Source organism: Jaculus jaculus, chromosome 1, assembly GCF_020740685.1.
Source record: "Jaculus jaculus isolate mJacJac1 chromosome 1, mJacJac1.mat.Y.cur, whole genome shotgun sequence".
Taxonomy (NCBI): Eukaryota; Metazoa; Chordata; class Mammalia; order Rodentia; family Dipodidae; genus Jaculus; species Jaculus jaculus.
In genome coordinates this window covers 327,815,672-327,833,356 of record NC_059102.1, presented here as the reverse complement: position 1 = coordinate 327,833,356, position 17,685 = coordinate 327,815,672, and the positions used below count along the sequence as shown (strand labels likewise).

Genomic DNA, 17,685 nt, shown 5'->3' with positions numbered 1-17,685 from the left:
CACCAGGGAAGGATTCCCGTGACGTCCACAATGTACACGAAAACACTTGTCCTTCTATTTGCCAAATACCACATGTTTGGATCCCACGCACAATGGAGGATGGATTATCCCCTCCCCAAAAGCTGGCTTTGTTGGGCACTCTGTCTTGAGGGCATCTCTCAGCAAATGGCTGTATCTGGTGTCTGGGCATCAGTGTGAGTGAGGGAGAGGAGCGAGGCACCAGGCTGCAGGACTTGAGGATGCACCCGTTCTCTCACTCTCTGGGTCATGCAGTGCCTCACCTTTCCCACCACGCACTGCTGTGTTGTAGGGTAACGGAGCTTCATGTCTGGAGCACATGCCCCACCCTGCTTCCTGGAAGCATCCGGAACAGACTAGACCCCAAAACACTGCAGAGCTCAGCGCTTCCTACGCGGGTTTGTGGCCCTAGGCCGCTGGCTTGCTCCTTGTTGTTTCATGAGCAGAAACGGACAGTGTTCACATCAAAAGAGAAGTGGGAGGTGTGTATTAGGGTGGGAGGGATAGGAATCAGGAAGAAACAGACTCAGGGCTGAAGAGATGGTTTAACAGCTAGGGTGCTTGCCTGCGAAGCCTAAGGACCCACGTTCGATTCCCCAGGACCCATGTAAGCCAGATGCACAAAGTGGTGCATACATCTGGACTTCGTATGCAGTGGCTGGAAGCCCTGGTGTGCCCATTCTCTCTCTTTCTGCATCTCTCTCTCAAAATAAGTAAATAAACAAAATATTTAAAAAGCAGATTCAATAATTGAAAATAAGGATGAACGTATCAATTGAGCAAACAAAAGCACCATAACTTGCTACACGGTTCAGGGCAATTGGCCCAAATGATCACGTTGTTCCATTTCTCAGCAAGGAGCTCTACTTCTGAGCTATTTGTGTGGGTAAGTTTGACTCTCAATAAAACCCAACTCTGACCCACAGTGAGAAGGCCTCCAGACACCGCTCTCCAAAGCATAAAGTGCCCACCAGAAATGGCCTTTGAACAGCATGCTCCTCCCCTCACCCTCCTCCTCCTGGGGACATGACAGGGGCTATAATTTGTGCAGCTGATCAGAGCCGAGGGGGAAAGATAGGCTCACTCGTGGTTGGAGACAGCCTGCCCTAAATATAACACAGGAAAGCAGCTTCAGCTCAATAGTTCAATGGGATTTTCATTTGCACTTCTAGATAATAGAGAGGAGCCCCCTTGGGCCTCAGCCACTGGATCTATAGATGCAAATAAATGGCACTCCAAGAGCCAATTAGAATCCCCTTGGGGGCTCAGAGAGGTGCCAGGCTGTCTAAGACAACTCAGAATACTCCTCTATGCCATGCCAGCCTGGTAGACAGAGGAAACGGGTGCAACACTAGCTGGAAGAACTCTCCCTCCTGTGCGGTGAGGCTCAGGGTCAGCTGGAGCCATGACACCTCCTTGGTGGGATGAAGGGCTCTGAGGAGGAACGGCAGCAGGGCTGTGGTATGCCGCATCGTTTGAAGAACACCTTTTAAATGTTCCCTTTTTTATTTTTAAAGAGAGAGAGAATTGGTGGACCAGGGCCTCAGTCACTGCAATTGAACTCCAGACACTTGCGCCACCTAGTGGTAATGTGAAACATTGCACTTGCTTCACCTTTGTGTGTCTGACTTATGTGGGATCTGAAGAGCCAAACATGGGTCCTTAGGCTTTGCAGGCTAGCGCCTTAACCATTAAGCCATCTCTCCAGCCCTGAAGAACACCTTTTAAGAGCAGTCAGCCAGGATCAGATCAGTGGTGCAGGCTTATAATCCCAGCTACCTGGGGACTGAGACAGGAGGATTGCAAACTCAAGGCCAGCCTGGGTAAATTAGAGACCTTGTCTATAAATGAAAATTAGGGCTGGGGAGATAGCTCAATGGTTAAAGGCACTTGCTACCAAAGCCTGCTATTCCAGGTTTGATTCCCTAGCGCCCATGTAAAGCCAGATGCACATGCGACTGGAGATTGTTTATAGCAGCAAGAGACCCTGATGCGTCTATGTTCCCTATTTCTGCTTACAAACAATTAAAATAATTAAACAAATAAAAATAAAAGTAAACAGAAGGCTGGGGTATACCTCAGTGGAAGAGAATTTGCCCAGCACATGTCATATCCCGGAACCAGACAGAAAGACATTTATTTGAACTCTTCAAAATGACACCATGGGATCTGCCACCATGAAGTATGTGGGAAAAAGTTGGGGCACAAAGAATTTCTCAAGAAAGCTCTGTGTTTAGGGGACATAAGAGGAAAGAGAGGACTGAGGAGATATCTCAGCTCACTTGCCACATAAGCTAGAGGATTCAAGTTCAACCCTGTGTAAACGGGATGGGTATGGTGGGGTGCGCCTGTCACCCCAGTGCTGGGGAGGAGAAACAGGAGGGGCCCTGGGGCGAGTTAGGCTAGGTCCAGGCCAGTGAAAGACTGTCTCAAAAAAGGCAGGTGGCATTTGAAGGAACACCACCCAAAGGTGCCTCTTGGCCTCGCCATGCGTGTGTATCTGCACATGCAGGAATATGCTGCACACACACCCTAGAGAGAGAAAGAAACAGAGTATGAGGGGAAGGAGAAAGGATATGTAGAAAACAGGAAGAGAAGTGGCTAGAGTATGAGGTGACTGTCTCTGCTGTGACCCTGACAGTGGCAGAGAGCTGAGGTGAACCAGTGGTTAATGGCTTTTATTTGAATGAAGAGACTCTGCTCCTTTTGTAGAAGGTCTGTGGACAGGTAAGTACATTCCCTGTCTACTCAGGACAGGCTGGCAACACGGGCAGTGAGGCAGGGCATGTGGCGCTTGGGCTGTCACTGGCTTCCTGGTTCTGAAGCTGATGTTCCTTCCTGGGGTCACAGCTCTGAAGCACCCATGTAAGAAAACAATTTATTTCTGATGATGGGGCGCACAGAGCAATATCAGAGCCTGCCAGTTGTGATTTCCAAGTGCAAAGTTACCACTCATCTCCACTTCAAGAGGCTGTGTGCTTTTGGAGCAACCATGAGCACCCTCCCTCTCCCTCAGCTGTGAGCACCCTCCTTCCCATCAGCTGTGAGCACCCTCCTTCTCCCTCGGCTGTGAGCACCCTCCCTCTCCCTCAGCTGTGAGCACCCTCCTTCTCCCTCAGCTGTGAGCACCCTCCTTCTCCCTCGGCTGTGAGCACCCTCCTTCCCCTCGGCTGTGAGCACCCTCCTTCTCCCTCGGCTGTGAGCACCCTCCCTCTCCCTCAACTGTGAGCACCCTCCTTCTCCTCAGCTGTGAGCACCCTCCTTCTCCCTCAGCTGTGAGCACCCTCCTTCTCCCTCAGCTGTGAGCACCCTCCTTCTCCCTCGGCTGTGAGCACCCTCCCTCTCCCTCAACTGTGAGCACCCTCCCTCTCCCTCAGCTGTGAGGACCCTCCTTCTCCCTCAGCTGTGAGCACCCTCCTTCTCCCTCAGCTGTGAGCACCCTCCTTCCCCTCAGCTGTGAGCACCCTCCTTCTCCCTTGGCTGTGAGCACCCTCCTTCCCCTCGGCTGTGAGCACCCTCCTTCTCTCTCGGCTGTGAGCACCCTCCCTCTACCTCAGCTGTGAGGACCCTCCTTCTCCCTCAGCTGTGAGCACCTTCCTTCTCCCTCGGCTGTGAGCACCCTCCTTCCCCTCAGCTGTGAGCACCCTCCTTATCCCACGGCTGTGAGCACCCTCCTTCCCCTCAGCTGTGAGCACCCTCCTTCCCCTCAGCTGTGAGCACCCTCCTTCCCCTCAGCTGTGAGCACCCTCCTTCTCCCTCAGCTGTGAGCACCCTCCTTCCCCTCAGCTGTGAGCACCCTCCTTCCGCTCAGCTGTGAGCACCCTCCTTCCCCTCAGCTGTGAGCACCCTCCTTCCCCTCAGCTGTGAGTACCCTCCTTCTCCTCTGGCTGTGAGCACCCTCCTCCTCCCTCGGCTGTGAGCACCCTCCGTCCCCTTGGCTGTGACCACCCTCCTTCCCCTCGGCTGTGAGCACCCTCCTTCTCCTCGTCTGTGAGCACCCTCCTTCCCCTCCGGCTGTGAGCACCCTCCTTCTCCTCCAGCTGTGAGCACCCTCCTTCCCCTCAGCTGTGAGCACCCTCCTTCCCCTCAGCTGTGAGCACCCTCCTTCCCCTCAGCTGTGAGCAACCTCCTTCTCCCTCAGCTGTGAGCACCCTCCTTCTCCCTCGGCTGTGAGCACCCTCCTTCTCCTCCAGCTGTGAGCACCCTCCTTCCCCTCAGCTGTGAGCACCCTCCTTCCCCTCTGCTGTGAGCACCCTCCTTCCCCTCAGCTGTGAGCACCCTCTTTCCCCTCAGCTGTGAGCACCCTCCTTCCCCTCAGCTGTGAGCACCCTCCTTATCCTCCGGCTGTGAGCACCCTCCTTCTCCTCCGGCTGTGAGCACTCTCCTTCCACTTGGCTGTGACCACCCTCCTTCCCCTCGGCTGTGAGCACCCTCCTTCTCCTCGGCTGTGAGCACCCTCCTTCCCCTCTGGCTGTGAGCACCCTCCTTCTCCTCCGGCTGTGAGCACCCTCCTTCCCCTCAGCTGTGAGGACCCTCCTTCCATTCAGCTGTGAGCACCTTCCTCCCCTCAGCTGTCAGTACCCTCTTTCTCCCTCAGCTGTGAGCACCCTCCTTCTCCCTCGGCTGTGAGCACCCTCCTTCTCATCCAGCTGTGAGCATCCTCCTTCCCCTCAGCTGTGAGCACCCTCCTCCTCCATCGGCTGTGAGCACCCTCCTTCACCTCAGCTGTGAGCACCCTCCTCCCCTCAGCTGTGAGCACCCTCCTTCTCCTCAGCTGTGAGCACCCTCCTTCTCCCTCAGCTGTGAGCACCCTCCTCCTCCCTCGGCTGTGAGCACCCTCCTTCCCCTCAGCTGTGAGCATCCTCCTTCCCCTCAGCTGTGAGCATCCTCCTTCCCCTCAGCTGTGAGCACCCTCCTTCCCCTCAGCTGTGAGCACCCTCCTTCTCCCTCAGCTGTGAGCACCCTCCTCCTCCCTCGGCTGTGAGCACCCTCCTTCACCTCCAGCTGTGAGCAACCTCTTTCCCCTCAGCTGTGAGCACCCTCCTTCTCCTCCAGCTGTGAGCACCCTCCTTCTCCTCCAGCTGTGAGCACCCTCCTTCCCCTCAGCAGTGAGCACCCTCCTTCCCCTCAGCTGTGAGCACCCTCTTTCCCCTCAGCTGTGAGCACCCTCCTTCCATTCAGCTGTGAGCACCCTCCTTCTCCCTCGGGAGTGAGCACCCTCCTTCCCCCTTGGGTGTGAGCACCCTCCTTCCCCTCGGCTGTGAGCACCCTCCTTCCCCTCGGCTGTGAGCACCCTCCTCCCCTCAGCTGTGAGCACCCTCCTTCTCCCTCAGCTGTGAGCACCCTCCTTCCCCTCAGCTGTGAGCACCCTCTTCCTCCCTCAGCTGTGAGCACCCTCCTCCTCCCTCAGCTGTGAGCACCCTCCTTCCCCTCAGCTGTGAGCACCCTCCTTCTCCCTCAGCTGTGAGCACCCTCCTTCCCCTCAGCTGTGAGCACCCTCCTTCCCCTCAGCTGTGAGCACCCTCCTTCTCCCTTGGGTGTGAGCACCCTCCTTCTCCCTCAGCAGTGAGCACCCTCCTTCTCTCTCAGCTGTGAGCACCCTCCTTCTCCTCCAGCTGTGAGCACCCTCCTTCCCCTCAGCTGTGAGCACCCTCCTTCTCCTCAGTTGTGAGCACCCTCCTTCTCCCTCAGCTGTGAGCACCCTCCTTCTCCTCAGCTGTGAGCACCCTCCTTCCCCTCAGCTGTGAGCACCCTCCTTCTCCTCAGCTGTGAGCACCCTCCTTCCCCTCAGATGTGAGCACCCTCCTCCTCTCTCGGCTGTGAGCACCCTCCTTCCCCTCAGCTGTGGGTACCCTCCTCCTCCCTCCTCTGTGAGCACCCTCCTCCTCCCTCAGCTGTGGGTACCCTCCTCCTCCCTCGGCTGTGAGCACCCTTCTTCTCCCTCAAGTTATGAATTATGCATTGGCTTCCTGGTCTTTTGGTCCAAGCCACGTGTCAAAAAATAAAATCAGAATTAATATGAACTTGAGGGTTTATTTTCACAAACAGGGCTCTCGGTGTTAGCTGGGGCAAATTTAAAAAATGCATGAAGATAAATATTCACTGTGTGGTTTGGAAGAAATTTGAATTTGATTATTTTTCTGCTCTTCGTGCATGATAAAGAAGGGATAACATTAGTAAGAGAAAATAACCTCTGTAAATGTGCTTACTATACTCTAACTGCTACTGAAGTAAATGTAAATGCCTTATTTCCATTAAACATACAACAACAGTTCAACCTGGTGTCTCTAGCCCAGTTACAAGCCTCCTAATTCTTAAATGACTTTTGATTTGCTAGAGGAAAGGGGACATTCAACATGCACAAGAGTGAGGTCTTTCCTGTCTCCACTGTAAACCTGGGTGTCATCCTAAGCGAAGAGGGAGATTGCAAGGGCATTCCCGGGAGGTCGGGCTGGACCCATGGGGGTGGCTTTTTATTTTCCCACCTCACCTCTGTCATCCTATTAGAGCGACATGTACGCCATCCGCAATGGGGCCCCAGACCTGAACGGCCGGCAGCAGCGGCTCTTATCCCATACCTTGACAGATGGGCAGGTTATCCCACGTCCCGTCATCACGACATAAAGAAGCCAAGTTGTACAGGTCTGGGTACCGGATCTTGAACCCCGCATGACAGGTGATGACTAACTTATCTCCGTGTCTGTACGTCTGGTTACGAATTTCAGCATCTTCAATTTGGGGGATACGGCAATCTGCGGTTGTATGAAAGGTAAACATCATCCCCGTTGCAGTGGAAAACGTTTAACAGCGGTACGACAATGCTCTTCTTTCCAGACCCGCTCTCAACCTGACACAGGGTGCCTGACCTGTCACTCGGCTCAGGTGCCAAGGATGAGCAGCACAGCCCGCTTTACCCACCAGAGTCACGGGAAGAAGGGCCCGGCACGCAGGAGCCCCGTCACAAAAGGAACCTTGTTTACTGCCTATGACACTTGACACTGTGCAGCCAACCTTCTGAATACATTTGGAAGTAAATGCAGAAAGACAAGAGTGGGCTGTTCTTGTGGAGATACAGGGCACGGGGGAGGCTGTCAGGCTGATCACTGTGGTGACCCGGGCGTGCCACAGGGCCTGGCTTGAGCTTGACGAGATCTGGTGTGCAAAACCGCGTGGAGGTTTGAGCTGCCACTACATTTGCCACAGCATTGCCCACCCTCCTTCCTTTCATGAGAACACCAGACACCCTTGCCAACCTCACACAAGCCCAGAGCGGCCAGGCACATTACATCCTCGCATGGGGTAGTGGAGGCAGTGTGTGATTGGGTCATTGGGAGGAGGATGCCAAGATGGGGCAGGAGCAGCAAGGAACCTGTGCAGTGGCAGAGTGCCAAGACACACGAGGGCGAGGCCACGGTGACCGTTTGCTTCCAAGTGTATCTACTCCCAGTTCCCCGAGCAATCCCTCTGCTCCTCACCACTGTGCTGAGGTTCTCTTCCTAGGACCCCAAACTAGTACCCCTTGGGTCATGTCACATAGCTCACAGCGGCTCTTTCTCTGTGCCTCCTGGACACACCTCTAGTACTGGAGATGGAAGGCAGGGTTTTGAACAAGCTGGGTCCACACTTTACCACTGAACTGTACTCTCAGCCCTGTTCATGTTTGATTTTAGATGTATGTAGGTCTATAAGTATGTCCTATAGATGGATTGTGCTCCAAATTGAAGGACTATTATTTAAAAAAAATAATAAGGCAAAATCAATCATGGACACCTCCTCCAGAAATTCATCAATCATCCTAAAGATTGTTTGCTTCTCAGAAGTCCCCAAAGTCTACTGGATGGACAATATGGTTGGGAATGCATTAACACGAGTCTGAGGGGGCTGGGAAGATGGCTCAGTCAGAGGGTTTGCCTCTAAAGTATGAGGATCTGAGTCCAATCCCTGGTGCCCACATAAAATGCCATCATTGCAGCACTGGCATGGAGAGTTAGGGGGTTCCCTGAGGCTCCCTGACCAGCCAGTCTAGCCCCAGGCCAGTGAGAGATCCTGTCTCAGAGGAGGTGCCCGGCAGTCCTAAGGATGACATACCATGTTAAGGACGACTCACCGGGTTGCTCTCTGTTTCCTGTACATGCACATGTGAGCACCCGCACACATGTGAATCTGCACATACATAAGCCCTGACCCGACCTTTAGGTGCTCTAACCTCCGACCTCTCAACTCAGAGCCCCGGGAGCCCTGGAGCAAGTAGAAGGGACGGAGGTCGCTGAGGCTGGCTCTGATGAGCTTTAGTTGTTTCACAGCGTCCCTTCCCGGGGCTGGGGGCTGGTGCTGAGTGTCCTGGGAACAGAGGGATGTGACTGTGACACTTTGGCTCTCGGAATCAGATGGGGAAAGACTCAGGCAGAAGGCGCGTCCCTGAATGTGGAGCCCTGGAAGCTGTGAATGAGGAGCGGAGGCCATTCACTGTATTCTTCTCACCGTCTGTCACCACCATTAATTGCAGATCAGGACACCATTAGCTGCGTCATCTACTTTCTCTGATCCTGCCTTCTCACTTCCAGACCTGTGCACCCACCCGCAAACAAGAACTGCAGAGGAGTGTCCCCTGAATCTCTGTTGTAAGCGCTGCCCTAGACATCCCACTCGCCAGATTTCAACACAGCAGGGTCCCCTCCGCTGTCCCCAGGACACCTATTGTCAGGTCCCCGCAGTCCTGGCTAGAGACTTGTGTCTTTGCTTTCAATTTTACTTCTCGTGTTTCTGTATCAGGCTATGGAAAGGGGTTTTCTAACTATTCATGTTTAACTAATAGTTTTTTTCTTTCTCCTAAAGAAGTTGAATTTCTTCCAAATCAACTCTAGAGTAATCCTAGAGTCACAAGATAATTGACAACTCTTTGCACACCACTGCTGCTGCCTTCTTAATGGAAAATGTGAATTATGCTTTTTTCAATGGCACTTGGCAGAAATTATTCACAGCAAATAAAAACACATTTATCAAAGCATCTGTCTGTAAAATCAGGGCTGTAAATAGTTTTGTGGCAGTAATTTATATGTCTAAACAACTATTTTCATGATGGACTTCAAATGTGCTCAAGAATTAGCTGGCGTAGTCGGGCAGTGGGCAGCTTTGAGAGTAAAGGCAATAGAACATTTGGCATCACAGACGTGTGGACATTGGCTAGCCAGGGACAAAAGCATCCAGGCCTATCTCCAAGGTTGGTATCTCAGCCTGCGGGCGCTTAGTGTGGACTGCTCTGAGCTTCTGATTAGAACTCTGGGTTTCCACAACCAGGGCCCGGGTCTACTGCAGAGCGTGACACAGGCTTGGAGGGTGGCGATCCAGCCTCCAAATCCCAGTACATACGCACTGTGGTCAAAGTGTCGGCTCACTACATGGTGTGGGGCACATGCACTTGGGCAGTGATGTGTCAGAGTTCAATCCCTCCAAGGTGAAAAGCCAGGTGGGGCCATGTCCTTGTAAGGAAAACAAACAAACAAACAGATCTGATCTAACAAAAACCCTAAACTTTTTTAGAAGCATTTGTTAATATCAGATGCTGTCATGTCGAATCCGGCCAACAATTAGAACTTAGGTCCATGAGGCCCAGATGGGCACACTCCAGCTGTAACCGGAGGGGTATCAATAGCTTCCACTCGGGAAATCATTTTTCAGCAGCCCACTGCGGACATCACCCTTGCACCTTGCTCCCAGAAACCAACAATGGGAGTTCAGCATAATGAACACATGAAAGGAGGAGGAAAGATTCTAAGGCAATATTACGCAGCTATGCCCAAGTACAAATTAATTCATCAGATTAGTTGCAGAGTACAGTCTTAACTGACAGGGCAGGCGCAGTAAAAAAAAAAAAAAAAAAATTCCAGGTGTGCCATACATTAAGTGTACTTTTCTTTAAAATTTTAGTTATATGTGAAAAGCAATTTAGGTTTCTTAAAAATGCCAAGTTTCAACATCAATCAGGAAAATGACACATAATATACACTCAGAGATTCACAATCCACATTAGTATATTAAAGGCCCCAAAAGTCTTGCTGTAAAGAATGTGACTTAATTTCAATAAAATCAACATTTGTAAAGCTTATTTTGTTAATCTATCTGTTTACCCATCCAGTTAGTGTCTACTGAACCCTAACCCTAGGCACAGTAGTCTATGCTAGGTGCTGGGGACAGAGACAAGCCATGGAAGACAATTTCCAAATAATGGATTAAGCACTTTAGCAATACTTATAAGAAAACACATATACATCTGTATTATACAATGCATATGTCAAATATGTATCCATGTTTACATATTAAACATATATAACATTCTGGTTATGTTTTACATACCACATTAAACATACTGAATTTCACAAACAAAGCCATGGTCAGAGCACTTCCATGGAGGGAGGCACTTAACAGAAAAATTTAGAGGCAAATGAATCAGAAAATAAGGCAAGGCTCACCAGGATGATCTGCACATAATAAGGTGATAAGATTGGGACTGACTCGGGGACTCATTTAATTTGGACAGACAGGAAAGGGGCCTCTGAGGAAATGACATTTATTAAACTGAGACCTGAATGGCAACAAAGATCTAATTACATGTAGATCTGGGGAAGAATATTTCAGACAGAAGCATAGCTGGTATAAGACCAGGAAAGCCTGTGGTGTCCTGAGTGACCCCAGGGAAGGTCTGTGTTGGAACTTGGTGACCGGCAGGGGGAGGGAAGGGCCAGCCCAAGTAGGGCCTGGCAGACAGAAGGCAGAAGCTGGGGTTTTATTTCAGTGTGACGAGGAGCTATTGGAGCCTAAACTCTGGCTTTGTCAGGGTCAGGGTTTGTCAAACGCATTGTGAGGGATTAACGCTGGCCCAGGAACAGTGTGGCTTTTCCTTCATTTCCTAAGAGGGAACCACAGAGCGCTTCAAATGTCCTGCCTGGATGGGTTTCTTCCTTACCTGGTGGCCTTGGGCCAAGCTACACTGTCTCTGTGATTTGGGCTGGAGTCCTTGGGCCACACAGTATCACCTCAGCTTCTGCAGGGACTGGAGATCAAGGTTAGCAAGCCTCAATAAAATACTGGACACTAAAGCTTGGGTAAGTTTTCCTAGCTGTTGGTATTCTGTGTATACCGTCATACGCTGCCGCTTAAAGAAACAGGCACTGTCCCCACAGCTCTACTGGGAAAAGACAGCTAGCTTGTGCCTGGTGACTCCTGGATCCTGTCCTGTACACCTCACCCCTTGGCTGATTTTACCCTCTGTCTTTTCACGGTCACGACACCTCATCCATGAAGAGAATGTTTTCTATTTCTTTTCTAAGTTCTGTGAGTACTACTGAATTAGTGAACTTCAGGGTGGCCTTGGAGACCTCCAAACTTGAGGGTGGTCTCAGGAACTCTTCAACGCTGAGCCACTGAATGCTATTTTCACATATTCTCTACTAACATCCTGCATACCCCTATCGTTCCAACAGAGGACACTGTTACGACCCCAGTTTACTCAGGATCAAGTGGCAAAAGCTGAATGGGATCGGCTGAAGGAAATGACATCAGGACAAGCAAGGACAGATGACAGCTGACACTGCTCACAGGAAGCTGAATGAAGAGAGGGTGCTTCTTAGAAAAGGAGGTGCCACCACATCGGGGGAGTTTTGCTTCATAAGAGGGTTGGTCCAGGCTCTTTCTTCCTCCTACTGCTTCTTCTTCTCCTTCTCTTCCTCCTCCTTCTTCTTTTTGTTTTGTTTTTCGAGGTAGGGTTTCACTCTAGCTCAGGATGTCCTGGAGTTCACTATGTAGTCTCACGGTGGCCTCGAACTCATGGCAATCCTCCTACCTCTGCTCTTTCTTCTTGAACATAGCACCTTAGACCTCTCAGTCATCCTGATGGCAGTGTTTCTTTCTTCTTTAAAGGACACTGACTTTCCTGAAATCTGAAGAAGCAGTGAGAACAGGACACGCCCATACCTGTGGCTCGCAATTGAATGCTAACATGGAACTATTATGTCCTGACTGAAGACGGCTGGAAAAGGCCAGAGGAAGAGAGCTGTTTGAAGAACTTATCATGGCAAGCATCCTGCTTTGGGTTTTGTGCCTTAAAGTGTCTCAAGTTCTCTCCCTCCTGAGAGCAATGGCCCTGGAGTCTTAGAGGCTTCCAGATGGTGAGCACCCTAACAGAGTGGGGTAGCATAAGTTCCTGTTTCCAAAAAAGGCATAGACTATCAGACCCGGACCCCACGCCCCCCCCCACCATGTTGACCAACTGTAAGTCCAGAAACAGCCCATGAACAGTCCCTGAAGACCAACCCAAGGATGAGGGAGGGGAATGAGAGGGACGTTACAAAACAAATGAAAACCTGACCCCCTTTAGATGTCAGTGGCAAGCTGTCGGTGCTTTTGTTGTTAATAAACTCTTGCTTCACTATATCTGCCTTCTCATCTCCTAATTTCCTTACTGGATGGAGAAGAGTTCACATGCTAGCCAGTATTACTCCCGTCCTTCCCTCCCTCCTTTTCTCTGTTCTTTCTCTTCCTCTTTCTCTCTCTCCTCTGCCCTTCCTTGCTTCCTTACTCTTTCTCAAGATCTTACTGTGTCATCAGGCTGGCCTTGAACTCACAATCCTCCTGCCTTACACTCCCACATGATGAGATTACGGGCTTGTGCTACCATGCCCAGTTTAAAGTACAGAGGTTTTTATCTAACCTTCACACAGTAGTGCTTTGTGCATTTTTAACTGTATACCCAGCAGGGGTGAGACTGCTTGCTGTACATCCTGCTAAGCATATATGAAATACTTATGAGAACTAACCATACTTGGTAGAGCAGTTACCTTCTCGTTGCTGAGACAAAACACCTGACCAGAAGCAGCTCATAAAAGGACAGGGTTTATTTCTGGCTTGCACTTTTGAGGGAAAGTTTCATCATAGTGGAAAAAGCATGGCAAGAACAGAGAAAGCTGGGTTTCACATCTCCACTTGCCTGCAAAGCCAAAGGACCCAGGTTCGATTCCCCAGAACCCACATAAGCCAGATGCACAAGGTGGCACAAGTGTCTAGAGTTTGTTTGCAGCAGCTGGAGGCCCTGGTGCACCCATTCTCTATCTGCCTTTCTTTCTCTCTCTCTCTCTGTTTATTTCTATCAAATAAATAAATAATAAAATATTCAAAAGCCAAAAAGCATATTTTTCTAAAAATGTGCAAAAAAGGATAGGCAATATAAGCCAAAGGAAATACAAGAAAGTAAATAATGATACCAGAGAGAAAAAAGAGAGGATCAGTGGAACCAAATATTGGTTCTTTGAAATAAAAATTGATAAATCTTTGATAGAACCTATCAAGAACTAAGAAAGTCAGTACACATAGCTATGTAAGAATCAAACAGGATTACCATGGCATATCCTACCTTTTAAAACATTAGATGTTACAAAACTTAGATGGAGTAAGATTTCTAAGATAAATATTTTCATTTGTACAATTTACCAAAACCGACATAAGAAAAAGAAAGCAGTTAGACTCTTCAAAATATTAAACACTTAAAACAGAAATTTTTTTCCCCAAAGCAATCACCTAGAATGTCTTCCCATGAGTTCCACTGAATATTTATGGAAGAAATGACAGCAGTCTCACCCAAATCCTGTGTGAAGGGTTCCTGTCTGAAGGTCATCAACTTCTTTATGGTTCATCCTAATCTTATTATACAATGTGGAAGGAGCATGGCCAAAAGGGAAAACATTTAGACCAAACCACTTCATCAACACAGGGGCAAAACTTTAGGAAAAAAGACATCAACAAACACAATCCAGTAGTATGTAAAAAAGACAATGCATCACAAGCAGGTTGGGTTTACTTCAAAAATCCAACACTGACTTAACATTTAATGATCAGCAAATGTGGCTCGCTGACATTAACAGAATCAAGAAGAACATTACCATCTCAATGGATGTGAAAACATTTGAGAAAAATTCAACATCCATTCATGATATCAGGAAAAACAAATGCTCAGTAAGCTAAGAATTAAGTAAAATGCCCTTAATGTGTTAAAGAATACCTTTTTAGTTTCCATGATTTTGTGTATGCTCTATAGCTTTTCTTGCTATTGATTTGTAGTTTGATACTATTGTGGTCAGATAGGATGCAAGGAATTATTTAAATTTTCCTGTATTTGTTAAGATTTGCTTCGTGTCCTAATATATGGTCTATTTTAGAGAATGTTCCATGTGCTGCTGAAAAGAATGTATATTCTGCAGCATTTCGATGAAATGTCCTGTATATATCTGTTAGGTCCATTCCTTCTATGACCTCATTTAATCTGGATGCCTCTCTGTTTATTTTTTCCCAGGATGACCTGTCAATTGATGAGAGTGGGGTGTTGAAGTCCCCCACTACCACTGTGTTTGGTGTTATCTGTGACCATAGTTCCAGTAGCATTTGTTTGATTAATTTGGGAGCACCCATGTTAGGTGCATATATGTTTAGGATTGCAATGTCCTCCTGTTGGAGTGTGCCCTTAATCAATATAAAGTGACCTTCCTTATCTTTCTTGACTAACGTTGGACTGAAGTCTACCTTGTCAAATATCAGGATAGCAACCCCTGCTTGTTTTCTAGGCCCATTTGCTTGAAATACCATTTCCAACCTTTCACCCTAAGATAATGTCCATACTTTGTAGAAAGGTGAGTTTCTTGGAGACAACAAATTGTAGGATCCTGTTTTTTAACCCAGTCTGCAAACCTATGTCTTTTGGTTGGGGCATCAAGGCCGTTGATATTAAGAGATATTATTGAAAGCTGTGTATTTATGTTTGCCATTTTTTTGTAGTTCTTCCAGTTTTACCTTTGCTGTCTTGTGTTAACTAGTATTTGAGTAATGTTTATTTTTTCCTGGCTCTTATATGTGTGCTTTTCTTTTTCTTTTGCATGGAGGATTCTTTCAAGTATTTTCTGTAGAGCTGGTTTTGTCTTCAAATACTCCTTTAACCTGCTTTTGTCATGGAATGTCCTTATTTGTCCGTCTATTTGAATGGATAGCTTTGCAGGATAAATTAACCTTAGCTGACAGTTGTTATCTTTCAGGATTTGGAATATATCACTCCATGCCCTTCTGGCTTTTAAAGTTTGTCATGAGTAATCTGCTATAATCCAGATAGGCTTGCCTTTCTAGGTAACTTGATTTTTCTCTATGACTGCTTTCAATATTTTTTCTTTGGTTTGTATGTTTGATAGTTTGATTATAATATGGCGAGGAGAGGTTCTTTCCAGGTTTTGTCTGGCTGGGGTTCTAAAGGTTTCCTGTATCTGCATTGGCGCCTCTTTCCCAATTTCTAATTTTTTTTTTTATTTATTTGAGAGCGACAGACACAGAAAGAAAGACAGATAGAGGGGGAGAGAGAGAATGGGCGCACCAGGGCTTCCAGCCTCTGCAAATGAACTCCAGGCACGTGCTCCCCCTTGTGCATCTGGCTAATGTGGGACCTGGGGAACAGAGCCTCGAACCAGGGTTCTTAGCCTTCTCAGGCAAGTACTTAACCACTAAGCCATCTCTCCAGCCTCCTCTTTCCCAATTTGGGGGAAGTTTTCTTCTATGATTTTGTTGAAGATGCCTACTATGCCTTTAGAGTGAAATTCTTCTCCTTCTACTATTCCCTGAATTCTTATGTTTGATCTTTTCATAGTGTCCCAAATATCTTGAAATTCCCACTCATACTTTTCTATTAGCTTGTCTTTCTCTTTGTTGGACTGTATTAGATCTGCCACCTGGTCTTCTAGCTTAGGTATTCTGTCCTCTCCTTCATCCATTCTACTGGTAATATCTTCTACAGAGGTTTTTATTTCAGTAAATGTGTTCTTCATTGCTAGTAATTCTGTTTTTTTTTCTTTATTATTTCTATTTCCTTATTTATGTCTTGTATTGCCTTCTTTATTTCATTAAATTGGTGTCCTGCGTCTTCTCTGATTCCTTTGATTTCCTCTTAGATTCCTTTGATTTCTTCTTTGACTTCTTTGAACGTACTTACAATCATTCTTTTGAAATCTTTCTCAGGCATTTCCTCTAACTCGTTCTCACTGGAGGTCATTTCTGATGCATTAATACTTTTTGGTGGATTTATATTGTCTTGATTTTTAGTGTTTCTTGTGTTATAATGTATATATTTTTGCATCTTAGATTAAGTTAATGCTTGGATTTTCTAGTTAGCTGGGTATTCTTAGCTGTATCTATCAATCTGATGTTATATACCTTCAGGGTAGGAGCTTAAGGTGTTAGGTGTGGCTCTTAAGACTCTCAAAGTATCTACAAAGATGTTCCTAGGGGTTGGGTTTGCCTGCTATGGGAGTATTCAAGTAGGCTAAGTGTAACAAAATCCAGATAGATTCTAAAATTTAACTAAACAATGTACACATTCAATGAAAAACAGCATCGAGTATTTATGCAAGAATAGGTGTTATAACAGCCAGATCCTCTATCAACAAAGAGGTTAAGATTTCTGGTCTGTTGAGGGTTCCAAGTCAGTTTGTGACCAAGTGAGACCCTTCCCTGGTGCAATCCCAGTTACCTTTTTGGATGATTTTGGTCTCAGTTATGCTGCACTCAGCTTGTGTCCCTCTTTGGTGCCCTGTGGGTTTAAGTAGGCCGGCTGGGTCGCTGGACCGCTGTTCTGTTTTCTGGAGCTGGGCTTTTCCTGTGGGGCAAACCGAGCCTGGCAGCTGTGGCCCCACAGACCTGGTACCACCACTGCTGGAGCTGCCCCTGCTGGAGCTGCTGCTGCTGGATCCACCACTGCTGTTGGATCTGCAGCTGCTGGAGCTGCTGCTGCTGCTGCCGGAGCCAGTGCTGCCACTGCTGGAGCTGGAGCCGGAGCCACAGCTTCCACTGCCACTGCTGGAGCAGCTTCGGCCTGCCTATGCGGGCTCTGGATGATCTGGGATTCTTCTACTTCTCTGCTGCCATTTTAAGTTCTTATACACCTCACTTTTTAGTAAAAGTGTGTATTTTGCTGGGTTTTCTTTGGCTTTTTCTCCCCTAGACTGCTTTGCTTTGGCATGGTTCCTACGCCACCATCTTAACCGGAAGTCAAGAATGCCTTTTTAAAAGAATCAATCGCACAAACATCGAAGGCATCTATGGTGGTTGGATGTAAAATGTTTCCCCCACACTCATGTGTCTGAGTACTTAATCCCTGATGTGGCGCAGTTCAGGGAGGATGTGGAACCTTCAGGAAGTGGAGCCTTGCTGGAGGAACTGTGTTACTGGGGGCGGGCCAGGAGGTGTCACAGCCAGCTCTGCTTGCCTCACTGTCACGCCATCTCTCCATCCTCCTTGTTGACGTGATACCAGTGTTCTGCTCCTGCCATGCTCTTCTCACCCCCTGATTCTCCCACCGGAGCTGTAAGCCTAATAAACCCTTTCCTTCCCAAAGCTGCTTTGATCAGGCACTCTGTCTGCACCAGCAATGAAAGTGACTGACAGAGCCCTCACTCGAGACCGGGAGCGAGACAGTGACAGTCACCCTTTTCACTCACATCCAAACCTGTGCTGGAATTCCTAAATAAAGCAGGTACCCAGGAATGGGAAACCAAAAGTAACAGGTCAGAAAGAAAGGCCATCCTATTCACACATGACATGATGTACATGGTAACACCCCACCAAGCTTACAAAGACAAATGGTAA

The 17,685-nt window shown here is 48.2% G+C and overlaps 1 protein-coding gene across 6 annotated transcripts in view; it reads right to left on the bottom strand.

The window, feature by feature from the left end:
* Susd4 (sushi domain containing 4) overlaps window positions 1-17,685 on the bottom strand; it is a 137,107-nt gene that overhangs the window by 38,339 nt on the left and 81,083 nt on the right. For all 6 annotated transcript variants that reach the window (XM_045142223.1, XM_045142222.1, XM_045142221.1 and 3 more), the window contains one exon: window positions 6,597-6,770. In XM_045142223.1, the coding sequence (XP_044998158.1) occupies window positions 6,597-6,770 (174 nt within the window). The remainder of the gene's footprint in view (window positions 1-6,596; window positions 6,771-17,685) is intronic.